Genomic DNA, 27,694 nt, shown 5'->3' on the forward strand with positions numbered 1-27,694 from the left:
TCTGTCTGTCTGTCTGTCTGTCTCTGTGTGTGTGTGTGTGTGTGTGACAACCATGGAGACAGTGAAGGCCAAGTTCCAAGATTGATATTCTTCTTCTTCTTCTCCTCCTCCTGTCTGTGTGTGTGTGTGTGTGTGTGTGTGTGTGTGTCTGTCTCTGTGTGTGTGTGTGACAACCATGGAGACAGTGAAGGCCAAGTTCCAAGATTGATATTCTTCTTCTTCTTCTTCTCCTCCTGTCTGTCTGTCTGTCTGTCTCTGTGTGTGTGTGTGTGTGTGTGTGTGTGTCAACCATGGAGACAGTGAAGGCCAAGTTCCAAGATTGATATTCTTCTTCTTCTTCTTCTCCTCCTGTCTGTCTGTCTGTCTGTCTCTGTGTGTCTGTGTGTGCGTGCGCGTGTGTGTTGACATTATTGTTTAGTAGCGTGAATAGGATAGACGAGACAACACCCACCCCACCATCCCCCGTCTCAACGCAAAACTCAGTCACGAAGCTTTAAAAGTTATCGATTTTCCTATATTGATTTAAATTGAATATGGAACCAACCAGGGCATAACTGAACCCAAATTGGGGATGTGAACTTTACAACATTGTAAAAATGGGGGGCAACAATGACAACCAGAAGAAATGATTTACATCTACATGATCATGGCTTTAGACGAGACCCGCTGCACCACCAGCCTCAAGCAGCAGCTCCTCCTTAGCAGCTTCACCATCTTGCTGCGAAAGCATACAAGGCCAAGTTAGCAAACTAGCTAGAGAGCAATATTATGAAGACAGCGGTTTACTACTTTGATTCCATACCCCTTCTTCGTCTTTCAACTTGGCCTCGGCAAGATATCGGTCCAAGGCCCCATCTCCACACAGAATCTTGGCTCCAAATCCTGGCAAATTTACAGAACCTACCGACTCCTCATCAATAACAACAGCATCTACTCTGTCGTTTCCCGTCTTTACGTCTGGAATCTGAAGAGAAATAATGTTTCCATGAGTGAGAATCATAAAGGCAAACAGCAGAATTGAAACGTCACATTACATGGTGGCATCTTAGACACAAGTTAGCGCTGCCCTTGCTGTACCTCGTACATGGCTTCGGTTAGAACGCTTTCCAGTATGGCTCTCAAACCCCTTGCCCCAGTGTTCTTGGCCATTGCTTTCTTTGCAATTATTTGGACTGCTTCTTCCGTGAAATGTAGTTTGACCTGAGGATGAAAATGTTGCCATAGCAGGCACACGACAAGGCAGTTAAAAGCTTAATGGGGAGGGGGAGGGAGAGAGAGAGAGAGAGCAAATGCCAAATGCTTACTTTGTTCATGCTAAATAATTTCTTGTATTGCTTAAGAAGTGCATTTTTTGGTTCCATAAGGACCTGTATCGAGAGAAAGGCCAGAATGTTATTATGTTGGCTAAGAATGATGAAGGGACTCAATTTCTATTATATCCCTTAGCATAAAAATATAAATAAAAAAATAAAGAACTTAGCGGAGCTTCACCAACCTGCTTTCATTTTCAAGTGACTGTGTGAATAAAAATGAGTGAATTGTTTCATAAATCATAGTTTCCCATATGTAATAAGTGCACAACGTACAATTCCTCGACCCCCTTCTTTTTTCTTCTTTTATTATTATTATTTTGGTTTGCCGGGGGGATCACATCATAAGTAAACTGCCATTAAACAGATCACCTCTACCTCATTTGTTTCTTTTGTGAACATAAAGGCTTTCTTCTATCAGAATTTGCAAAAAGAAAAAAAAAAAAAAATCAGCCAACCCTAGACATTCCTTAATTGAAGCCTCTAAACATTCCGGATGGGATTTGTTTGTATAGGTTGGACGAGTGAGCATTATATAACCCTATCCGGATGCAACTTAAATAGCATCCCTCCTGCATGCTAGTTCCAGAGTAAAATTTACCCATTTAAGCACGGGCTGGGAGAGTAGGTATCCTATTCACTTTATTATTTGCCGAGGAGTGGGTTTCCAAATAAATGGTGTCCCATAGAAATATTTCCACACCTAAGGGCAACTATAAAAATAAGATGAGAGATTCAAACAACAATTCAGACTATAAGCATATTAAATTACCTGAACAAGTTGCTCCTCAGATAAAGCTGACAAACTAACTAAAATAGGAAAGCGTCCAATAAACTCTGGAATAAGCCCATATGCCATAAGATCACTACTTTCTACCTGAAAATGCAATCAGAATCTTTCAGGCAGGCGTGCATCCGATCATCAAACAGGAGAAAAAAAGAAAACATTATTTTGAGGTTTTGAATAGCCATGAATTAAACGGAGGAGATTTTGAATAGTCAAAGAATTTAGAAAAGACCAATATATTTTGAATTAGTACTTCAAATGACATGTTATGTTGATTCTTACAGATTCCAGTAATGATGATGTTACGGAAGCATTAGTCAATCCACCAGTTCTCATGTTAGCACGAACAGGTGCTCCAAACCCAATAGAAGAGTCCTGCCGTCTGGCAAACAACCACACAAAATTTCGTTGCATAAACCTTCCACAAACTGCAGATGGACCTAACAATGTGAAGTAAACAATTCCAACCCATAAAACAAAATTAGATTGATTTACCTCTCTGAAATGGTTTTCTCTAAATCAACAAATGCTCCACCACAGATAAAAAGGATATCTTTAGTATCTATCTGCCAAATATCCGAATGTAAGAAGAGAGTAAATGGGTAAATGAAGATCAAACAATAATTAATCCAATAAAGAAGATAATGCAAATGCTGTTGTTCTCTGACAAAGAAAACTATATTGATGGTCTTGTCTAAATGAATAAACATGTAAAGACAAGCATACATAATTGTCATGCTAAATATGTTGTTATAATAACCAGAAAAAGGCATGGTAAGAGAAAGTATATGACCTATTACTGTACAAAACTATGGGGCCATTGCCCGGTGCTAGTCACCATTATGAAGGGTTTCAGCAAACAGTGGACTCCTTGTTCCAAGTTGCTCCCCTAGACTAAGAACCTGCATGAAGCCCAATGCTTTACTATTCCACCCAACAATCACCTAAGTCAGTCCTAGTAAACTGGAAAAGAGAAGAATAAATCAAAATTTCACTAATAACTTGCAAGTTTCATCTTTTGGCTACAATTTGCAAGCACATATTTTTGACCTGTAATCACAGTATCTTCATGACAAACATCAAAAGCCTATATGCAACATCTAAAATAGCATGTGCAATTTCTAAGATGGTGGCACACTGATGTTGGATTTCAAACATATGTTATACTAATTTTATTGCCTAGATACAACAATAAATTTATAAGTGCGGAAGAGCATTTATCTTGAGCTTCAAGTCTCCGGGAGACTTGCAAAAGAGGAAGTGGTTAGGGGCGCGGAGTGTCTCCCACGCAGGTCCTCCGATGCTTAAGTTAGCATCTCCTTGAGCAAAAATGCAGTAATAGTAGAAGTGTAATTAAACTAGAGTTTTGAGCGTATCTCAATCAAAGGGATTGCTCCCTATTTATAGAGAATGAAAGTGACAGGTGGAGGAGTACCTACATTTCTTGCGATGGCCTATTTCAGATTTCCAAGCAAACACATCAGAGGTAAGTTTGACCCATTTTTCGTGATTTTCGTAATATAAATTGTCCTTTGGAGACAACATCTAAGGGGCTTGAAGAGGCTCCCGGAAAGGTCTCCCATTATTGAGAGAGGCTTTCGGGAATGAGTGACCCAAAAAAAGCTCCTGGAAAGGTGTCCTGAAGGTATCAAGAAAGGTTTCCAAGAAGGGTCACTCGGTCTTTTCCGAGGGTTTCTTCAAGGTGAGCCAATTGAGATTTTCGAGGATATTACTCTTGGATGGACTAGTGAGTGACCCTTAGAGGGTCACCCGAGATTGCCTTCTTATGAAGGCCTCTCAATGATCTTTGGGCTTCTTCCTTTAGGGCTTCTTCACTTGGATTTCCTGGGGCTTGGGCCCACTATTCCAAGATACAACTACTAACATACACACTCAAACTTATTAGTCACCTACACAAATGGAAAAAATATTTGAGTTTTAAAAGAATAGTGTGACTTTGAATAGATAAAGAGAGCGAACTTTGGGATGACGTCCCCTTGCGGACACCCTGCCACCGCACCCCTTTAGTGACAAGGAGGTAAACTTGGGTATTATCCACCAACGGCTGCACTGAGGGAGGATTCGAACCTGGTGATCAGTCTAGCCCATCTCCCCTAGCTGACCGCTAAGGCCACCCCGTGGGGTTAGAGAGAGCAAACCTTGATAGCAAGGTAAGGTTGCTCCTTTGTGACCAAATCACAGTTCGAATGTGGAAACAACCTCTAGGTAGAAAAGAGGGGAAGGCTGAGTACAAATACTAGCCTCACAAAGCCAGGAGCCTCGTACCTTGGGGATGCCCTTTTTACTACCTTCTGAGGGTATTATTCCAGCATTTGGTCATGGAATGCATACTACCACAGTTCCTGAGCCAATTCTTATACAAGAAGCTTTCTCATCCTTGGATGAGCCTAAAGTCTTCCCACAGAAGACTCCTGCTTGTAGTTCTGGTGGAAGGCCAATGGTTTATGCTCTATATATCAGCAGAGAGACCAGAAATGGGAGAAACTAGTTACATCCACAGTCTGGTCAGGATTCTTTAGACCTGATCTTGGTGTTCCCAGAACCTCCCCTCAATTTTCTTGCCTCAAATTCGGATTCATTCTTATGAAAGTTAAATGCTCCCATAAAAGTTGTGGACCTCTGAACAAAAAAGGATTATTCAAAATTGAGGATATTGAGGGTTCCTTCATAAGGTCAAAGTCTTGTAATGAAGATGATTTTTTTGTCAAGGATGACTTTCAACACCACAACTCTAGATTCATTTATCTTGAGGTCAAATTATACATCCCAAACTCCTATTCTAAATTTTTCTGAGTTGCCACTACTTTGACGAGGCTTAATCTAGTTGGACATAGAATGTAGCTTTGAAGTCAAATGATGACTTCAAGATCATAAAAGGTCTCAAGAGAATCCAAGATCATATCATTCAACCTCAACTCAAGGTTCATTGAATGGAAGTAGTGCATGGTTCGAGGAGTGGGACCAAGAGTAGTTTTAGCTCTTTGATGCAATATTAGTGTGGGGTGTCTCCCTATCATGAATATATGATTGAGCAACTTTCTCAGCTGTTTGTCATCATGACACATTCTTAAGGGTCCTCCAAGTTAGAGGTGAATATGCATCTGCATAGATTTGTGGCAATGCTTAGTCATGGTAGATTCTTCTTCTTAGCCCTATTTCTTAGCACTGTTTTATCAGCTCAATCTGATAAAAGGAGGGATAGAGAACCTTGGCAGTTATAATATTTCCAGATATATATCCACATCCTTCCTTCCAATGTTGTTACTTGAGTGATGCAGAAATTTGCCCCAACAGTTCATGAAATGCCACCCAAGCATAAGAGGGAAGAGAGGCCTCCTTGCACTATTAAAGAGCAATGTTTGCATCAGCGGTCAGGTTTGAATGTGTTGGGAGGTTGGCTGACGTGCTTTGCATCTTGAATGATCTTGTATGGAGGCCATACTCAACCCATTATCAGAGTCATTTCCCTCCCTCAGTATTTTGAGAAAGTGAGTCATTAGCCCTGTGACATCATCGCTTTAAAGGCAATTTGTGGCCAGAATTGTTCTGCAAGACTTGTCAAGTCTGACCAATCATAGTTGGTCTTCTCTCATATATCACACATAAGGCCTTTCTCAACAATTTGTTAAACAATTGATGGGAAGGCAGGGCCTATGGACGCTATGCAGGTTCTATGGGCACTACAACAAATCTGTCTTTATTCTACAGTATTGCTTTTTGGTGCAGTTAGTACAAGTTTCAGAAAGTCCCTGCCTCCCATCTCAAGTAGACAAATGAGACACCTAAAGACAGGGCGCTTTGGTTAGAGGATTTGGATATTTTCTTCCTTATGTTGAAGGGATGTCAAACATATTTAGAGCTCCCACAATTTGGGTGAAAATTAGTTCCTCTCACATAAAATAGAATAACAGATATTCGTGTAATCCACTTGTGCCCTTACAAATGAATTCAGATTATTGTTTGGGTTGCCACCAAGTCTATTCCCTCTGGGGTAGTTACCTTTCCAACTCCCTCAAAGTCCATTGGCAGTCCCTAAAAGAAAATTAAGCACAAAGGGATAGTTGCAGCTCCTCATTATAAAGGGAATTTATGACCTCAACATTGGGGGAGGGCTGGGACATTAGTTGGGTGAAGTGGGTGAGAACATTATTAATGTGAATACACCAAATGATGGTATAGCAACAACAGAAAAAAAAAAAAAAAAAAAAAAGAAGAAGAAGAAGAAGCACCAAATGATAGGGTAAAAGACTATTCATGCATCACAAACATATAATTGCATATGAGTGTATAAGTTAGCAATGAGATCAAGGGCATGATTAGGCTTGTGATACCTGAATGCTTTCACCCCGAGGATGCTTCCTTGCCCCTTTTTCAGGAACATTTACTATCTGGAGAAAAGACACATATTATAAACAATAGAAGAAATAATCCAGGCGAATGTGTAAATAATCCAAGTATCCAACAAAGCCAAAGGTTACATATCCAAAATATCAAGGAAGGTTTATTGAATGGATATTGTTGGAGAATCCAATAAAGGTGTGGAAGTGATAGATACGGTGCTGTTTGAATAGAAGAAAGATGAGATGATAAGCAGTGCTTAAATCTGAAGAAGATAAGGGAGAAGAGAAGAAGGTTCCATAAATATAGGAGATATGCTACTTGAGTTTTAAATTATGTATCTTATCCTATCTATCTTTGTAACCTATGTAAATTTAGATTGTATCCTATCTCCCGTAAATCAGGATCAGAAACGTAGCATAGTACATGTATAAGTATAGGTTCTACACTCAAAACAATTATGCGTTTGATTGCTCCTCTAATCCTCGTTCATACCTAAGGTCTTCCTACTTAGGTTATTCAATTTTGTTCAGATATTATAACATTAACACCCACATTGCAGCAATTTTCCAGCAACTAGATTATTTCAGGAACAAAATTTGATATATACTAATTCACATATTGTTATAGCGGACATAATATGTGTACAGAATTCCAGTAAAATAAAACACGATAATCACATGAACATACAATTATAACAGTCCAGAAAGCTTTGAGTTATAGGGAGAACTTTAAGTATGCCAACACTTAAATAATATGTTTTGTTTGTGACTGTCATAAGTGAACAAGTAATTATCAAAAAATGGTCTCAAACAAATAGCTATTCCTATCTTTACACCAAAAACCACTTGATTTTACTAGAAGAATTTATCCACACATCCACAGTAGCAATAACTTCTACATTTAATTCCCTAAATATTAGTGGATCTTGCAGGCAAGAGTATATGAAATATCCATACTATAAGTCAAGCTACATGACCATTAAGGCAATCTTGATGGACACCAATTCAGTACTATGTGGATACCTTACAGTAGCTCTCACTTGACAGGCTGAATCATTCACATCATAAGAATCTGCAGATTTTCTAGAAAAAAAAATATATGGAGGAACTTTTTCTAAATATAGAAGTATTATTGACAAGTCTTATTCAAACTATCAAAATTTTGAAAGAAAATTGACTCTTTAAAGGATGGAATTACCAACTTCAAAGTTTGTATCTGAAGAAACTGAATGAATCAAATCATGATGGAAAATTAATCAAGATACTAAAAATATCAATAACAAATTCAGCATTTCTCTTTACACCGCCTTGCTTTTTCCTTCAACAACCTAATTTGATGAACTTACGGGTTCTATGCATTAATTTGGTTTTTGGAGCAGGTTAATCTATTTGTGCTTGCATGGAAGATGCTCTAAGACGTAGATGATGCCAACAAACAGCTGGACTAGTAATTCCCATTACAAAGTCATTGTGTGCGCAAGCAGTTAGAATGTTGTCTCTCATTAGGCATTAAATAAGTTATGTTATAGCAAGACAAACAACTGAAAGCATACAAGCTGTGTTAGTTAGGAAAGGGAGTAAGTTAATTGTGAAAATTCCATAAAACCAATGGCCAAAAGTAATTTGACAATGTTTGGTATCATGTGGTCAACATGGATGCATGCAATAGCTTCCATGGAAGGCCTTGGCAGTAAAATTGATTAACAATCAACTATGGAAGAAGAAACAGTTACTCCTTTCAAAAGTCGAGAGTTAATTGAGTTGCAAAGCAATAAAGCAAATCCCATCATCTCCCAAAAAGATGGATAATTTTCTTTCATTTTCCAAAATTGTAGGGGAAGGTTAAGAAAGCAGAGATTAAGCATGCTCTTTGACTGAGAAATTAAACCTTCCTCTCCAATGCCAGACCATGAGAAGCCATTGCATAAGAATATGTTTTTATGATGGCTGAACAACCTCCTCCAGGTAGCCATCAATAAGGACATTCAACATCACAACTTTTTTTGGGGGGCTAAACATCACAATTTTTTGTGTTAGGAAAAAGCTTACTGAACAAGATGACTTATAGCACGATGGCAAATAAAAATTATCAGTATGACGGTACACGGCCCTGAGGAGAGATGTGGCATAGTCCTTGGCTGAGTGAATTCACCTTATTCATGTCTACTGGTCAGGGGACAAGTGTAAGCTCCATAGCCGCACCACAAACCTCAAACCTTAGCAAAGTGAAATACCAATGATGTGTCTTCTAATTAGCCCTTGCCTAATTGAACTCTCATAGGGTGACAACTCATTGCCTGATCTGTCCATGATATTGTATTATATAACAATTAAACATATATTTTAGTTTTCAAAATAAAAAAATAATTTTGAGTAAAATTGCAAAGACTGAGTTTTAGCGAAATTAAAAGAAACCCCTAACATTTGAGAAATAGCAATAACCACCCCTGCTGTTAACACAAACACTAAATGACCATTTTGCCCTTCATCTCTCTCCTCTAATTTAAAAAAATAAAAATAAAAACACAACAAGAAAAACGGCAGTTGCTGGCCGCCAAAGGCCATTCAAATAGAGAGAGCCCAAACCATTTGGGCTCATCTTGGGTTTATCCGCAATGAACCCAGATTCATTGTAAAGGGGGGAGAGAAAGAGAAAGAGCCCAAATCTGAAACGATCATCTAGATCTAGATCTAGAATCTAGAATGTTGTTGTAGTTGTCGCCGTCACCATTGTTTCCGTGGTCATCGTTGTTCCCAACCAAGAGAGAGAGAGAGAGATACAAATGAAAAAGGAGGAAAAAGTTTTTAAATATAAGGGTATTTTTGGTTATTTGTCAATGTTTAACGAGATTAACAACATTAAACCTATGGGATACTCAGTATTTTCTCAGGGATACTTTTTGTAATTACGGTAAACCTCAGGGGTACTGCGTGGAACTTTCTCAATAATTTTTGTCATTGAACAACTGAATGCATTTTTGAAACTTCTTAAAGAAAAGGAAAATTTGGCACAAAGTAGAAAATTAGAGATGAAATTTGAACACATTTTCTATTATTAAACAGGTCCTAAGGCTTTTCATATTGTTTTCCTCTCATATACATATACATATACATATATTTCTGTGTTCTTCTCTAGTCATGTTCTCCAATGAAGATAATGCTCCTTATATCTTCTTATATGCCTGGGCTTGTGAGAAAACAAAATTAATCAACTACTCCTATGAAAATACCTTAACCCATTTGATTTTTGCCTTGATGTCCAACTACCTCCTAGCTTCTCTTCAGTCACACATTTAAGCATATCTACTACAGAATATCCAAAGCACATACAACATCTCCACCAAACTTTTACCTAGAAACAATTGAGATGTTTCATAAAGATTGTACATTTGAACCATGATTGAAATTTTAGATGGTATCAGCACAAACAAGCGAAGCAAAAAGGTTGACACCCTCAAAATAATTCATCAGATTGCTCATGTTTATTATCCATAACAAATTGGATAAGCCTGTGAGAGGAAAAGAACTAATTGAAAACTGTGAAACATTTGAACCATGTTAGAAAATTTAGACTCTATCAAGCAATAAACGGGCTGAAACCCTCATAATAAAATCACATCAGATGGCTCATATTTATTAGCTATGACTAATTAGATAAGCCCATGAGAGAAAAAATACTAATTGAAAACTGTGATATTGTATAACAACATATAAGTGAATTGAATCGTGTAAGCTCATGATTAATCAGTCAATATAAGAATGAATTCATCCTCAAATGAGTTTGCTGACATAAAAACAAGTAAACTAACAAGCATCATATAATTAAATCACTCACAGTTCCTTCCAGCATTTTCAGCAATGCTTGCTGGACACCCTCACCAGAAACATCTCTACTTAGGTTTAAGCTCTCGGCCTACAGATATGCGCAGCAAAAAGTTTCAGGTTTGGAAAACCTACACAATAAATAAAAGAAATAAAAAAGAAAAGTAAGTGAAAAAAGGTGAAACCTTTCTGGTAATTTTATCAACTTCATCAATGTAAACCATTCCTTGTTGAGCAGCTTGTACATTAAATTCAGCAGCCTTGATGCCAAATTCAAGAGAAATGTTATTTGAGTTATATTGACTAATGAAAAATGTTGCAATTGTGAAAACTAAAGCAGCACAAAGTTGTAAATAAAGAAACCTTGACGTTAAACATCAAGTAAAATAAACTAAAAGCACACAACAGATATATTATAAAAACAACTAAGATTGGCATATCCCCTGTACTCAGTATTAAACAATATACAAGATCAAACAAAGAAAATGTCAAATCAAACCAGATTATAACATAGTAATTTATATTTTCAAAACACACACACAAAGTCTACATATTTGTATAAGCAATAGATTAACAAAAAGGTTAAAAAAAAGGAATATTTTTTTCATTAGTAGAACATTATAAAGAGTTTCTAAAATATTGACATGACACCTCTACACTGGATGCATGCATGGAAAAACTATACACCAAAATTCCTAAAGGAATATTAAATGCCCCAAAAACATTACAAAAGAATTGAGTGCAGAAAGGAAAGAGCCATTGACCAGAAAATAACAAAAATAGGAGCCCATTCTACAAGCAATTCAACAAATTGTCCTTATTCTTACAAATCTCCCATTTTTCTCCCTTCGCAAATACCAAAATATACATAAATAGTAAATCTTCCTCCCAGAACATCCATTGTAAACTCTACTTCAAGAAACAAATTCACCAAACAGGTGCATTCAATTAATACCAAACTGCAAGGCACCACAGCTGCACAATGCATTCAAAGGTTGTCACTGTCATCCCCAGACTGTTTGCATGTATAGCACCACTTTGTCCCTTCACCTCAACTCCTCAGTTTTTTTTTCCTTTTTTTTTTTTTTTTTGGTATACAACCTTTCAATGCTTAACTTCAGTTAGAGGCACAAATAAAAAGACATTTTTATTGGGGCTTTAATATGCTAAATACCTTTCCACATAAAATAAAAGCTCAATCATACCCATGCCACAACATCAACAATAATACCAAGCCTTAGTCCCACCAGATAGGGTCTACTTTTTTTCTGCAAACTTCTATTCAATCCACTATCTTCACAGTTAAGTCTATAGGTTTTCTTCTTACATGTCCAACCCATCTTAAACACATCTCGATCATCTTATCTTCAATCAGTACCACAACAACAATCTTATTAGAATAACCTCATTTTTAAGTTTATCTTTCCTTATATGGGTTCACATCTATTGTAACATCCTCATTTCAGTTACACTCATATTTGCAAATGTAAGTGTTGAATTGTCCAACATTCTGCACCATTCTATAGAGTTGGTCTTATATCTGTCCAATATAACCTCACTTCTAGCTTTCAAGGAATTGTGCAATCACAGCTCACTTATCCCCATAAGAAAAATAAATAAATAATAAGTTAGAAAATCAAATTCCATAGGGATGCCAATCTGATATCAGCCTCCCACCAGATAAAGAAATTAGCCATGAGCATGAAGTGCTAGACTTGGCACAACACAGCAGCCTAGTTACTGATGGAAGGGAACCAAATGGACTGAAGAAGTGTATAATGAAAGCATAAATGATTATAGAAATAGATATGTAAAGCAGGCAGATAATTTTATCTAAGATGTACATTTAACAAATCCCTGAGAAACATGCATGTATATACGAGGGAAGTTCATGGGTAATGTACCCAAACAGATACTGTTTAATATAAATACCACATCCCATGTGGACCTCCCAGAAACAAAAATTAATCACTTTTCAAATTCAGTTAAAGTTCAGGCAGGTGGTCATGGATTATTTATGAAACCTTCTACTATTTAGAGTAAGACATGGACATAAGTAAAACCATGTTAGCTTTGAGGCTAAGAAGGGAATATGGAAGTGTCATTAGCTAATAAATAAAACATCTCAAAGGCATTCTTGCCCAGTCATGACATTACAAGTAGCTAGACAGCCTACCATTAGGCATATTTTCCGGCCCCACATATTAGCAGCTTGGAAAACAGCCAAGAAGTGCGTAGAAGTCATGATTACTAGAATGCTCATGGTGTCAATCCTGTTACAGCCAACTAAGTGATGTACTCATTGTACTTAGGAATGTCATACCAGATATTAGTATAGGAATTTGATTCATGGGCCTCCTCATGTGGTCAACATACTGTTTTCTGAGCCTATTTACTGCTGATTCTAGAGGATGAGGAGTCCAGGATCCAGGCTATGTCTGAAGGAGATTATTCCAAGTTTCTAAAGTACCGGGTTGTCCAACAAGTGTCACACCTTAGGTGAGTCTAAGAAGAATGGACACTCCATTTATGGTGTCATACCAATATTTGGCACATATCAAACACATGCAATTGGATACATGTCAGAAGCATCATTTGGTCTGTCCTATTTGTCTTTACTCTTTTTTTTCAAACACACACAACAAATACACTTGAGACTCACAGATTAATAATCAGACACTTTTGCAAACATGTTTTGGTGTTAACTGTTAAATGAAATCTCTGGGGCTCGCAATTTGGTATATTTGTTGCAATTGCCAAAAAAGTATTAGGTGAAGCATAAAAACACATGAAAAAACACCAATAAAAAAAATTAAAAAACATATATCCTCCCATAATTTTTTAAGCTCTCATTTAATTGCAACAGACAAAACAATGATCAAACCATCTTATTCTTCCCCAGTCCAATTGGTAAATTTTCCTTCCATTGTTGGCCATATATCAAATCAAACTCTGTTTGCAAAATCTCCTCTCAGGCTCTCCTCTCTTCTCTCTCCTCTTGCTTTCTCAGACTGCAAACTCTGTCCAGCCAAAACAGTTCCTCCTTCGAGCAACAAGTAGTGAAGGTAAACTCTCCCGCTTTCCATCTCTTTCCTTCTTCATCCAATGTTGTCTGCCTCCCCTATGTCCTACTTCTTTCCATATATCCTCCACTCTCCCTCTCCTTCAATGACTTTTTCAGTGTTTATTTCTGTCCACTATCCCTATCTTTCTTTGATTTGGAACTCATTTGATTGATACCATTTGTCTCTGTTGACAGCCATCAGGCCCACCAACAGCACCACCCATCTGATTGATGCCAATAGAACTTTGCTTAAGACGAATTAAGTTCCAGGCCTAATGTGCTTTAATCTTTATGGAGCTAATAATTATGCTTTTTGCTGAATTAGAAATTTCCCAAAGAAAGTCTACTATTAATTTTATAGTGGCGGACCAAAGATGGCCTAACGTTTCTTGAAATACCAGATTGTTTGGGTGCAAAAAAGAATATGTTCATTGCCAACTTGTTGAAGGAAATAATCATGGAGGTTGGGCCTTAAACGCTGTTCAGTTACTCTCAACTTAAGCAATGATTCTTTTTTGAATACAAGTATCAAACAATTTAAAATATATAAAACTCTCGCCTTACATATTAAATATGATGATTCAACCAAAAGAAATATTTACCTATATAAGAGAGTATACCCCTTGCAAGCTTAGTCTCCTACAGAAAAAATAATAGGTTCCGTACATCACTGACAAGTACCTCAGTCATCAAACTCTGAGTTAAAAGCCCCAATACAGACCCCAACAGGAAAAAGATGAAAGAAACTAAAATTAGGGGCAAAACAGAGTACAATTCCATGAATATGCAATCCAAAAATATCAATAAAGTTGAAACAAAAAGAATGAAAAGAAGAAATTCGCATACATCCTATATCACGAGATTTTGGACATAATAACTATAGTTGAAAGAATAAAAATAATTATATATGTCTGCTTGTCAGATTACTCATTAAAAGAACACAACCATACCGTAAGCAGTTTATATAATATTGACTCAACATCTTCTCCAACATAACCAGCCTGCAATAAAACAGTACTTGCCTCTTTAAGTAGAATGACATAAGAAATTTTATAAACGACAAGCAGCAGCAATGGCAAATCAAGTATGAATTACACAGGAAAAAAGTCAGATGTCACTGAGCAGTTGGTTGCAATTGCTATCTATTATTGTACTCCCAATGCCTTCCTTTCATCTGGACTAGTAGTGTGGCACATGCTTTGCAAATGGAAATCACAGTATTGCATAAATAGAAAATAATTAAAAATGTGAAAATTAAGAAAAACATTATCAATAATATGCATTACGTGGTCAGAATATTTTTTCATCATTTCAAATAGAAATTAAATACTTAAACTTATTATAAATTATGAAATCATTAAAGCCTCAAAATCACTTTGATCTGCTCAATTTATCATCAAGGTTTAGTTAATAAATCATTGTTCAGGATTTCTCCTGTCTATCAAATATACTAAATAATTATGAGCCTCATAGAGTACCAAAATATGCAAAATATGATTGTAACTGAAATGAGAATGTTAAGGTGGATGTGTGACCATACAAGAAAAGATAAAATAAGAAATGAGGCCATACATAATAAGGTTTGGAGCAGTGATTAAATATAAGATGCGGAAGTCACAATTAAAATGGTTTGGACATGTGAGAAGAAGACCAAAAAGGTCATGTAAGGAGAGTGGATGAAATAGAGGAAATTTATAGCAAAATAGAGAGAAAAGGCCAAAGAAAAATTGGTAGGAAGCTCTTAGACATGACGTAGGATATAATGGCCTCCCAAAGGATATGATCATGAAATAGAGATGCAAGTGTGTTTAGAATTCATGTAACCAACCCCACCTAGCGGGGTTAAGGCTTAGGATGGCGATTGTTGTTGTACTTATCAGTCTTATACATTCATGCTAGATATTTAACTTCAATAAAACAATATTCTTTTGGCAAAGAAAAATAATTTTGATGGAAGCATAGCAAAAACATATATATACTTAAATAAAGATGTCTACAAACAGTTCATATTTTCTTTGCAAGAGTTTCTTGACATTCATATTTGTCCTTATTTCATAGTAAAAAAATGAATGTAAATGCAACAGAAGCAAAAAGCTCCTTTAAAAGCAATGTGGATACTTAGTTGGAGAACATTCTAGCAAGACATCATAATACTTTGAGGTCATCAAATGGTATTTTCTTAGTTGGATAAATTAAATTCACATAACATACTGGCAATAAAAGTGGCTTTAAATCATCGTTTCTACTTTAAATTTATCGTCATACTTCCATAGACTCCCACTACATAAATTCGTATTTTCCTTAAAGTAGCGGGCCAAACAATTGCTCAACACTTAATCCTCACCTTTTATACATTCAATAACAAGAGAACGAAATTTGGTAACAATGGTAAGGTTACTCTTTTGTGACCGGAAGGTCATGGATTTGAGTTGTGGAAAAGGCCTATTTACAAAAGGGCAAGGGGAAGGTTGTTTACAAATATGACCCTCCCCCAGCCCTCACAAAGTAGGTAGCCTCATGCACTAGGGATGCCCATAATCACTCAGTGACTAAGATGTTTCTTGTATAATTGATTCACATAACTTAGAAATAATATATTAGAGAATTTTTTAATCATGTTTTTGCTTGAGAAAAGTTTTTAGTTCCTAATGCAAACAAAGAGATCCCTGTTTTCAATTACAAATCTGTATATATATCCTTTTCTATTTCTAGTATCAAAGAAGAATTTATTACCCCTGTTTTTCTATTTGCTTTCTATTTCAATTACAAATGTGAGTGAGGATACTGAAGAGTGATTGAGAACCCAAAAAGAGGCAATGACAAAAATAGATGGAAAAGAAATAAAACCAATATATGACGAAAGTATGGAATACCAAGGCAGAAGATAGGAGAATCTAGAGTGACTCTCACTTTAAATATGTGGGTAGATATGCTCACTTCTTATTGCAGTTGTACACAAAAAATTGAAGGAAAGCATTTCATAAACTTTGGAAAACAAACCAACAAGTGCTTACTACATAGTTATTTAGTTCACCAAAATATTATCAGAACAAATGAGCTGTGTAACAACAATGACAGTAAAATTTGATCTAGAGACACAGTATGCTAATAGCAAGCACTAAGGTTCTTATGCGGTTTTTCTTTCCATAAGAAAAGGTGGAAGAAACTTCAGCAATAACTTGCCTGTGTTAAAGTTGTCGCATCAGCAATTACAATGGGCACATTCACAAAACGAGCAAGAGTTTTTGCAAGTAATGTCTTGCCTGGATCACAACAAATTGCATCAATGAAGCTATCAAAACTGGGCATGGGCAGCAGGTTCATTATTAAAAGCTTCTCTATTATCTTCAGAATTTCCAAGAAACTACTGATTTCTAGAGTGAGCAATAAGGAAAAAAATCAAATACAACACAGGAACCTTACCTGAACCAGTTGGTCCCATCAGCAGTACATTACTCTTCTCCAACTCCACATTATCGTCACCGTCTTCTGTTGCAGAAGTTCCTGATTCTGCTTCTGACCTAGTATTCAACGCACTTACTGTTACCTTAAAATTAGCATACTGACATACCTTTACCTAGTCCCGTACCACGACCCAAAAAACATCATATTCCCAGTAACTAAGCATTATACCCACTTCTAGTTTTTATAAACCGGAGGAGTGGCTCATATTATGCACATGCAAATAAAAAATAAAAAATTCCAAGTGAAGACTTGCCTTCAAGAGGTGGAGCTTGGTAGTTGCAATTTAGTTTTTGTTTATTTTTAGGCAAATTTTAAATGAAGATGAGATTGGCACAATGGTAAGGTTGCTCTTGCTCTATTGCGATTTGGAAGTCATAGGTTCAAGTTAGGGAATAGCTTCTTGGTGGTTGTGTTTTTTATTTTTAAGCAAATATATAAAAGGAATTTTGGGAAATCAAAAAACTGACAGGGCTTCATAACACCAAATCTGGTGTTTCTTGTATGATAGAATAGATTTACATTTCATATATGCAATTTTCAACCTGCTCAACTTGAAATTTTTTAATTCTACGTTCCTTTCCATAATCTGAGTTTAGTATTCATACCTTCCTTTGTATCATCTACCAAGAACATAATATCATTTATAATATAATATACACCAAGACACCTTGCCTTTTCTTAGATGTACTTCATGAATTCATCCATTCTAAGGGCAAAGAGGTCAGGCTTAGTGCAGAGCCTTGATCTAATCCAACTTGGCAACTCTAATTGATTGAAAAAGTGCCAGTATCTCCTCTACAAATCCTAACACATTTCTGCTTGATGATATATGCTTTTAGTAACCTACATAAAGTAATCTAGAGCCCTTTCTTCTCTAAAACCCTCTATCAGGGGACTCTGTTATACATTTTTTATGTCTATAAAAACCATAAGCCAATCATTTTTCTTATCTATAAGTGTTTCCATTAGAGACTCCTCCACAAGTAGAAAACTCTCAATGTTGACCTCCTAAGCTGTGAAACCAAATTGGTCTTCAAAAACCATGGTTTCTTTCCTTAACTCTTACTTAGAAACCCTTCCCCAAAATTTCTCTTCTAAGTACCCTAAATTTATACAATTAGAATTAGTAAGTATTTCAAAAGTAATTGTTTTCTAACAATTAGACATCTAACTGTTATGCCTGCCTTTTCACATTTTGCCACCCAAAACTCCACTTCCCACATTCTGGTTTGTTGCATTTAAAACAACTTAAGCAAATAAATAGAAAAATTGTGGGATGGCTTTATGTTGTTAAATCCAATTATTTGGGAGAAAATGCAAATTGGAAGCATGTGCAGCAAAAAAAAAAAACAATGTAAGTGTTGGCATTTTCTAGTAATACATATTCTTTTCTGACCCTTCTAACCCCTTTTTACAATTGCACACATGATACACCAGCCACCACAATAAAAAATATCAAAGAAATTCCACCTAATCTAGCAAAACGCTATCTCCTTAATCTAGGAAAGTTTTAGTTGGTTTCTTGAAATCATGAATCCCAAAAATGGGGCTTAAATATGATCAGACAAATAGAGAGTTAAAAACTAACCCTTTCCGCAAGGAGGCGTGATATATCCTCTTGTAGTGATTATAAACAGCCACTGAAAGTACCTGTAACATAAGAGAGACGGGGGAAGAAAAGAAAGAAAAGGAAAAACAAAGCAAAACAACCAAAAACGTTTGGCTTAACTTCAGGTGTAATAGAAAGCTATTTATCATTATATCCATGTTTGTTAAATGATACCCTAGCCCTGTTTGTTGCAACTTAATTAGAGAAATTATAGCTTCTAACTTCTCAGATTATAGCTTCTAAAACTTAGAATAAGTTGTGAACTTGTTTGTTGCACCTTCTCAGAAGTTGTAGTTATATAGTTGTAGTGTTTGATACCATAAGCTGTAAAATTACTTATTTTTGTATAATTGTCCACAATACCCTTAATAGTAATAGAATGATAATTTAAAAATTAATTAGTGTATATGTATAAGTTTCAAGTGTTATAACAAAATTAATTAGTGTATAGAGAGAAAGGGAGATGGCGAGAGAGAAGAAGAGATCTAAAAATGGAGATGGCGGTGGAGAAGAGAGACTCTTGATTACATGGACAGAAGAGTAATTCTTTGTTAAAAACATGGGCAAATTTGTTACAAAAATGTGATTGTTTAATCAGAAGCTGTAGAAGTTGGGTACCCCCAGTTTTGAAAAAGCCAACTTCTACCCCTTCTAAAATCTAGTAGAAGTTATAAGTTAGAATTTTACAAGTTAAAACAAACACTACATTCCCACTTTTTTGAAACTAGAAACTAAAAACTAAAAGTTACAGCTTTTAAACTGCAACAAACAGGCGGATTGTGGATAAAACTACTTTATTAAGCCGTTCCAGTAGGGAATCAGATACACCTTACTCCGCAAGCCTCATTCATTGGTCTATCATATTTTTTCACTGCATACATTTTTTGTATCTTTTGAAAAGTAGAAACAGATTTTAAACCTAAAAAGAAAGGGAAGAAAATAATTTGTGTTGGTCCAGATCTCAGTGGCATTTTAGTAACCGAGCTTGTATGCCATGACTAAGCTTTCTGTTTGGGCTCAGTTTATAATTCAGAAATAAAATGAATTCACAAGTCCAAAGAAAAAATAAACCTTAGCACCAAGGTAGTGGAAGATACTTCCTGAAAAAAAATATAAGAATAAGACCCATATGTTCAAACTAGAGGCATGCCAAAGCCCAAAAGCAAGTGCAAGTTTTTAAGGCAAGAGCATAGATATTTGGACCTGCTTGGTTTTGGATGTGGGTTACTAATGCAGCTAACAAATATGCTAATATCTCTTCAAATGAATTCCTATCCCCTCTGTCCTGCCTTCCCTACTGGTATGAATCCCAGTACTTTTGTTAAGTGTAAAAGACTAATGATAGGCTTGGCGCAAAATGAATCTAGCAAGTAGTAATATGCAGAACTTTGCCCAAATAATAGCAAAATTGAAAGTGGGTACCTTTTTTGCCCGTTCCTGACCAATAACGAACTTATCGAGGCCCTTGCGGATCTCCTTTGGCGTGGGCAAATCCCTTCCGAAATTGGACCCGCCCCAACTTTTCTTCTCACCTGATGAACTACCATCACTACCATCATTGCGGCCACCAGCTGCACGGATGAAATTAGTTCCCGGCGCAAAAGGTGGACCAGGGGGAGTATGGACAGCCAGACCATTCTCCGGAGGGGGAGGGGGAGGGGGAGGATGCGGCCAATTCTCCGGGGGCTCACCACCGTAGGACCTTCTTAGAGTCTCCCAAAATGACACTCTGAGCCTGCTGCCATGATCGTTGTCGTCGGCATTATCACCGTAAACTTCGTGATGGCGGGAATCTTTAGTGCCAAAGCTAGGTTTCTTCTCCCTCCTCGCAATCTCAATGAAGCTGCCTTGAAGCGGAGCAGTCCTGTACGGCCTGAAATAAAAAGCGCTCTTACAGCTAGGGCAGAGATTCACCGCTGCTTGATGGCTTCCCCCGCCTCCTCCTCCTCCCCCTCCATGATTATTACCATTATTATTCCCATCATCATTATTACCGTTACCGTTACTACCACAACCGCCATCAATACCATTGATACTGGAATCAGGCGGCGAAATTGAGAGAGGGAGGTGGCGGTTGGAGAAGACGAGATCCAGCGGTTTGGAGCAGCGAGGGCAGTTGGCTTCGGCCCTAATTCTCCGGCGGGTGGTGGTGGAGGAGTGGAAGTCGTCGTCGCCGCCGCGACCCCACTTGTACCTCTCTTGTACATTTCCGGCGACTGCCTCCGACCTAATCCGAGTCCTCCGACTCGTGCGCCAATAAGACGGCATCACGTGGCGGAGCCGGCGATCCGGAATCCGCGAGGGCCCCTCCGGCGCCGAGAACGAAGCCCAACGGCTTGATCTGGAGGCAATGACTCTGGCGCTCTTCCACCGCCATATCCCAGACATCTCCGAATCCAACCGAATCAATTCCGAACGGAGCAAGAAGAAAGCGCAACCCCAAATCCAATGTTAGAACACGCGCCTGGGTTGTCTTTGATTTTTTGAAATTACCAAAATATTAGAATTTAGAATATTTTTATGATAATGTTTTTGCCTTTGGACTAGGAATAATAAGCAAAATACTATTTGTTTATTTAATTGAAAAATAAATTTATTAGAAGAGGAATTGACGCTATTGAGGAAGGAGACGGACGCAGTGGAAGCGCTTTTATAGATAGATGGAGTTTGGATGCAAGCGTGGGGAATGGAATGAAGACACGTGGCGTTTGAGGGGGGCAAAAGGTTCTTCTCGAGGATCAACGTGTGACGTGAGCGTGAATTTAGGCGTTACGACCATTTATTAGTGATTCCAGTTTCTCCATCATCTAAATCCAATTTGACTTATTTATTGGGTGCGCTTATGCTTTGTCTTGTCTGACCATTAATAAAATTTCACCTCTCCACTCACTCCCTCCCTCCCTTATGTCGGATAATCTCAAAATAACATAATATCATTCTTTTATTATTATTATTTTTTTTTCTATTTCTTAATATCCAAAATTTCAAACTATTTTTTAAAAATTCTCACATATTTTGTGCATATAAAAGTAATATTTTTTAAATAAAAACAAATAATAACATAATATCCGTCACGCCTGAATTATTATTAATTTAGTTTAAATTTTATTTTTAGGATGATCGTCCTTATATGATTTTCGATGTTCGTACTCTCGATTATGTCAAAAAAGATAAATCTCAAGTTGAGTTTTTGACCAAGGTGAAGATTGAACTCGCAATTCATTGATTTAACACTAACATATTATTCATCTGATCGCTCGACCTGTATACAAGCATAATGTAAGGTGTATTGTTCGGATATTTCTCTAAAATAATTAGGAGAGAAAAATAAAATATGTAAAATATAAATTTTAGTAAAAGGGTGTTGAGATTGATTTGCTAATAAATATTTATTAGAATTAATCATATGCTTATAAGATTTTTTAGGGTTCTTATGTTTTTGGAATCACTCATTATTTTTATTATTTAACACATTTTGAGCAAACCGTAGTTGTTATCTTTATCTTCTTCAACCAAAACTCTTGGGTTGAATATTTTTATACAATTCCAAATGCTCGTGCCGTTGATTATACTAGAAAAGATAAATCATATATTAGGTTTTTGACTCTTGCATCGACAAAAAATTGAACTTGCAATCTACTGAATTTATACCGACATATTGCTCATTTGATTATCCGACTTATACTTTTGGGGCTTCATCTGTCAAAACTCTTATTATTTGTAACTTTGTACTCTAATAATTATTTTTTAATTTTAAAAATTAAATAAACCCGTAACAACATATATTAAAATAAGTGATGATGTTAGAAATTACACTATTAATCTGGAATCGATAAGAATGCGCTATTGTGATTAAAATGAACAAATCTTCTACAAAATATATACATACTAAGATTTCAACCAAATATTAAATAAAAATTAGTTGATGAAATTAATGTTGAGTTTATTATGGCTTTGAGGGAAGATTGAGGAACTGAAATAGGGTTTTTGCTTGTATAATTTTAATTAGTTGCGATGAGCTTTTCTATTATATTTGATAGTTTTATGATAATTAGGATACTAATTATTTGTACAATAAAAAGAACAAAAGGAGATGGCCAACGTTCTATATGTTATGAAATTGGATTGGAAATAAGTCACAATTAAATCATTAATCACACAAATGAATATAAAGTTTTATATGAAAAACTTAGATCAAGAAAAATTATAGATAAAAAAAAATAAAATATCATTATCTAATATTGATATTATTACAGTTAATTTCAACACATTGTATACTTATTTATAGACTTAAATTATTTATAAATATATATAAAAAAATTGATTCTGATCAAAATATAATTTAAAAAGATATTTATACAGATAAAATAAATTTTACTTAAAATTAAATTTGATAATATCTTAACCTAGTCAAATTGGAAATCCTAATCGGGCTCATGAAAAAAACTCAATTAGAGACGGAATTTGAATTGTGGGGGCAAATTATAATATAATAATACTATAAAACAAGAAGTATGCATCCTTCCGAGAGTTGTGTCGCATATTTTCTCCGCTCCTACCTTGCATTGCAGCACATATCTCTCACTCTACCCACAGCCACTGCACTAAAAGCGCCAGATGCTTTGCCCTTTTTTATCCATCTGATAAACCTCGTGCGACTCTTCTTATGGCGACAGGACCCACATTAGTCCTGGTTTAAGACGGCTGTACCTTCCTTCAGCTAGTTAGTTATATATCTTCTGAAAATCCGAGGTGATCAGCCATGTCTAGCGCGCAGGATCGGCTTACGAGCTCTCTTCTGAGGATTGACGACGCCGGGCTGTATGCAGGTATTCAAGAACCGCCGCGGCCAGTTCCTTCTCCGTCAACGGCGTTTTCCAGGTCTCTGGCAGCTCTGATCGATAAGCAGAGCCGAGAGTTTGATTTCCTGCTCCGGCTTCAGGTCAGAATCAAAGTAATCAATCGATGTTTGCCTTTGTTTTATATATATACATATATATTTGTTTTTTCGGTTTTTCGGAGTAGGAAGAGAGACTGAGAGCTATTGTGCAAGAAGCGGCAAGGAAGCAGCTAGGAGCTCTACTAGAGAGCCACGAAACGAAAATGATGAGCTTAATGTGGCAAAAAGACGAGGACCTGGCAATGGCGGCGAGGAAAACGATGGAGCTTGAGGAGTTGTTGAGAAGGATGGAGACGGAGAGCCAAGCGTGGCAGAGACTGGCCAGAGAGAACGAAGCGAAGGTATTGAGCCTCCACAACACGCTCTCGCAAGCCAGAGAACTGGCCACTTTGTCCTCTTCCGGCAACGGCGATGAACAGTCGTCGTGTGGTTCCTGTGACGACCAAGAGCAAAGCAGAAAGATGGGTTGCAAGGTGTGCAATGCTCGAAGTTCGTGCGTTGTTTTGCTTCCTTGCAGGCACCTCAGTTGCTGCAAATCTTGCGAAGGTTTTCTTGGGTTTTGTCCCGTCTGCCAATCTGTAAAGGAGGCGAGCATGGAGATTTTCTTGGCCTGATACATGGAACAGCGAAAAGAAAAGAAAGTTCGACTTGCGGATGGTACGCCTTTTTGCGTCTTATATGGATATGGGGAGCTGGGTTTTTGCTATTTTTCTCTGTTTTGGGGTCTTTGTTATCAGAAGTGTTTTGGTACATGCTACTATGCTAGCTACTAACACACTGACCCAAATCAAGGGATGTGATGATGGTATTGTCAAGGCCAGTAAGCATCTTCCCTTCTCTGGGATTGTGTAAATTTTTCCTGATTTGGATTTGTTTTCTTTGTTGACTGATGTGATCTTCTCTTCTGTCTGGGTTCTCTGATCTGATATGAAGTCCCCCCTAGGCGGCTATACCCTTTGGCCGATCCACTTCTCTTCTCCCAACATACATATATGGTAGACAAGATTTGAAGGCACAATTATGATGGACTGGGAAGACTAAGATCAGTTTATGTGTAAACAACAATTGGAATATTATATTCAGTTAAAAAAAAGAAATCAATAGTCAGACTCTCCATTAATGCAGAACGGTTTAATGTTCTTGAATCTTCAGAAATGTTTGTATGTTTAATTACCTTTGGACAATTTAAGCTTTATTATACACCAGGAAAACTAATTGAGCATGGACATTTGTTGAACGTTGATGGGGAAGCAATCGTTGGGAGGACCAGAATAGGCCCTCTGGGCAAGAATGGCATCGGCAGCCTGGGTGGGATGGAAGGCGTCCCAGAAGAGGTACTGATCCCTGTTGGAGCATGGAAACCCTGCGTATGGAAATGGAAGGCAGGTTATCTGCCCCTGGTTCCTCCCTATTCCACAGCACGCTCTATCCACCACCGCGAACCCTGCATTCATCCACATTTCATCGTCATTTTATTTCCATCGTCAATCTCCGCAATTCCATCGCTGCTATGACAGAGAGAGAGAGAGAGAGAGCAGGTGCTAGCTAATTGATTGATTGATTGATTTCAGTACCATACGAAGCAGGAGTGTTGAGGAGGTCGCCGAAGACGGCGTAAGTGTTGCCGTACAGAAAAATGGCACCGGGGTGGGTGCCATTGTTGAGGATGGTGACGAGTGATCGGAGCCCTTCGTTGAAGGAGCCCAGTATCTGGTTGACGTAGTCGACGCATCTCCCCGGCGGCGCCTGCCCCGTAGCCAGCTGGTTTGGGATGCAGCCGAGCGGCCCGATTCCGGCCAGCAGAAATTTCCTCAGCCCCACGCTGTATAATGCCTGCACCACCAGCGTCCACCTTAATAGCTCCTCAAATTCTATAGTCTCTTGCATGAAATTCAATATGATTATGCCAATCAGGGATATAGACAGAGATAAAACATTAATTTATTAATAGGAGTTGTTATTTATTAACACACTCTTAATTATGAAGTTTGTTTTTTTTTTTTTGGATGACTTAGTTCCAGGCTTGCGTCGGACTAATACGGGGATAGCATTCTCGACCCCTCAGTGCTGTTACCAGGTAAATCGTACGTAGAATGTGTCTGGTTGATCAGAATTTGAGATTGGATCCACTAATAACATCACCAAGATCTTCCCCAAAAAATAAGTAAATATCCACCCCTAAGAATAAAACCCACGCTGATGGCCTCCAGCATGACATACAACCCCCTCCTTTGACACCCATCTATGCCCGATGGCAAGTTAGTTTTTAATTTTGTTTATGCAAGAGATAGTCTAGAGATGTAATTGTAGTTTTTTTTTATATAAAATAAAATTACTTTATCTTAGTGTTTTTATTAATTAATTATAGGATCTAGACGTGGGATTATATTTTCTCTTAGCATGTAAGAGATTAGATTAAGTCACTCAAGACAATTAAAATTCACAAGATTTAAATTTGATATCTCAGACTTATCAATGTTAATCATTTATTACTAAATTATTATTATATATAGAAGGAAACAAATTCACTTTTTTAAGTATCGATTTACCACAATCTGCCTTGCGTAATGATTGAGGAGAAGGTTGGCAAATTCAGAGGGATTGTAATCGTAGCTAGAAGTGTATAGGGAAGGCAAGAGGTAGTTGTTGAGGTAGTCATTGCTTCCAAACACCAAAACTGCGAGAGACCTGGACAGGTATTGGTTGAGGATGTCTCCACTCATCATGGTTCTTAGTTCATTCACCGTTCTCTCGAAGTTGATCACTTGCTGGCTTAGGGTAAATCGGTCACCCTGCAATTATGATAATCCACTAATTATAAACTAATTAAGCAATCAACAATTAATTAATGTGTATTCATCATTTATAGTATTTCAAGATTTATCCAGAAAAGATATAAATACGAAATGCTGGCCGGTTTCGTCAAGGATGCCGGCGGCAGCGGAGGCATAATTGACTCCACCAAGAAGTTTGGTCCCAGAGGTGTTGGGATCAGCAAACGGCGGTGGAGAAGCCAAACCCAACTTCTCTCCTGCAATATGGCCACCCATGCACGAGCTTAATTTTGTAGAAGATATATTAATTGAGTTATAATAATATATATATCTAAACCAGATATGGTCAAAAGATGCTCATATTAATTGCTCAACTCATGCATATGATGCAGTTTAATTACAAGATTGCCTAACAGTCAGATATTATTCATAGGTTTATTGATATCTTTTTACAGTCCAGTTTCTTCTTAAACTCGAACCACCCGTAACAAAGGATTAAATCGATGTCTAATGGGAAAACATTAGAACTCATGAATTCTTCAAACTTGCTAGAGATATCCACTCCACTAGCTAGCTAGGCCACCACACAGTAGTTATATATAGAGAGCAACCTCACCTAGATAGTCGACGAAGGTTTTGCCATTAGAAAAGCGACCAGTAGCTCCACCGTTGAAGTCAATTCCGTAGGGATAATAGTTCGCTTTGGCAGCGGAGTTGAGGTAGTTGTTGTTGCCGTCATCCACTAACGAATCTCCGAACACATACATCGCACGGAACTGCGATCCCACAGCAGAATAAGTACTGGAGCATTGCAGCAAGAAGAAGAAAACCGTGGGAACGATATTTATCCACATATCTATTGGATTTATTATGGGCTTATAAAAGATGCGCAGAAGAAGGCGAGTTCGAGACAATTTAAAGGCGGTAGCGTTGGGATCGAACATGCGAAAACGAGAAGCTGCGCAGCTAGCGCATGCAAAGCCTGCAAATACTTTTTTAATTTTGTGGGTTGGGGGGGGGGGGGGGGGGGGGGGGGGGTTGTTCTTCGTGACGTCTGGGCCGTTTTAGAATCTCATTTTGCTCGATGCTTTCTTTCTTTTCATTGTCACCAACACCCCAGATGCAGGAGTCGTTACGCAATGGCTTGCTTTTGCCGCCGGCGTTGTGTGTGTTGTTGAAGCTGACAAGGTTGCAACAGAAAAAAGTACCGGCCGCCAGACAAGAAGGAAAAAAACAAAAGGGATTTATGTATGAAAAAAAAATATAGAGTTTTCATAATGGAAAATACTATTCATACATAAACTTGGTTACAGAAAACATACAGGGATGATATATCGCGATATTTTGACATCAAAATATCACGATATTTTGAGTTCATCCCCTCCTCCCTCTCTCCCCTCTTTCCCTCGCCGCTGCAACCTCACCTGCGGCCGTTCTTCACCTTCGCCTCGCCTTGCCTCGTCTCGCCTCGCCGCTACAACATCCGCCGCCTCACCCCGTCGCCTCGCCATTGCTGCCGCGCCTCGCCTCGCTGCTGCCTCTGCCGCTGGAGTCGACGATGTGAGAAGGAGAGCGAGAGAGAGACAGAGGGAGAGAGAGATG

The 27,694-nt window shown here is 37.6% G+C and overlaps 3 protein-coding genes across 3 annotated transcripts; 1 reads left to right on the forward strand and 2 right to left on the reverse strand.

Annotated features, from left to right (window-relative positions):
• Positions 1-485: 485 nt before the first annotated feature.
• Positions 486-20,981, reverse strand: LOC127799449 (CLP protease regulatory subunit CLPX3, mitochondrial-like). The gene is made up of 15 exons (XM_052333490.1): positions 19,841-20,981; positions 18,398-18,459; positions 16,768-16,865; positions 16,528-16,607; positions 14,295-14,345; positions 10,466-10,540; positions 10,294-10,371; positions 6,450-6,506; positions 2,593-2,663; positions 2,380-2,479; positions 2,083-2,187; positions 1,305-1,367; positions 1,078-1,200; positions 803-964; positions 486-718 (listed from the first exon to the last, which is right to left on the reverse strand). The coding sequence occupies exons 1-15, from the start codon at positions 20,804-20,806 to the stop codon at positions 653-655; spliced, it is 2,157 nt and encodes a 718-aa protein (XP_052189450.1). The 5' UTR covers positions 20,807-20,981; the 3' UTR covers positions 486-652.
• Positions 20,982-22,947: 1,966 nt separating this feature from the next.
• LOC127800257 (GDSL esterase/lipase At1g71250) lies at positions 22,948-27,100 on the reverse strand. The gene is made up of 5 exons (XM_052334768.1): positions 26,709-27,100; positions 26,222-26,349; positions 25,868-26,110; positions 24,893-25,151; positions 22,948-24,762 (listed from the first exon to the last, which is right to left on the reverse strand). Exons 1-5 carry the CDS (start codon positions 27,034-27,036, stop codon positions 24,530-24,532), a joined length of 1,191 nt encoding a protein of 396 aa, XP_052190728.1. The 5' UTR covers positions 27,037-27,100; the 3' UTR covers positions 22,948-24,529.
• Positions 23,181-23,932, forward strand: LOC127799646 (BOI-related E3 ubiquitin-protein ligase 1-like). Its single transcript, XM_052333866.1, has 2 exons — positions 23,181-23,360; positions 23,444-23,932. Exons 1-2 carry the CDS (start codon positions 23,181-23,183, stop codon positions 23,930-23,932), a joined length of 669 nt encoding a protein of 222 aa, XP_052189826.1.
• Positions 27,101-27,694: the final 594 nt, after the last annotated feature.

Source organism: Diospyros lotus, chromosome 4, assembly GCF_014633365.1.
Source record: "Diospyros lotus cultivar Yz01 chromosome 4, ASM1463336v1, whole genome shotgun sequence".
NCBI classification, from domain to species: domain Eukaryota; kingdom Viridiplantae; phylum Streptophyta; class Magnoliopsida; order Ericales; family Ebenaceae; genus Diospyros; species Diospyros lotus.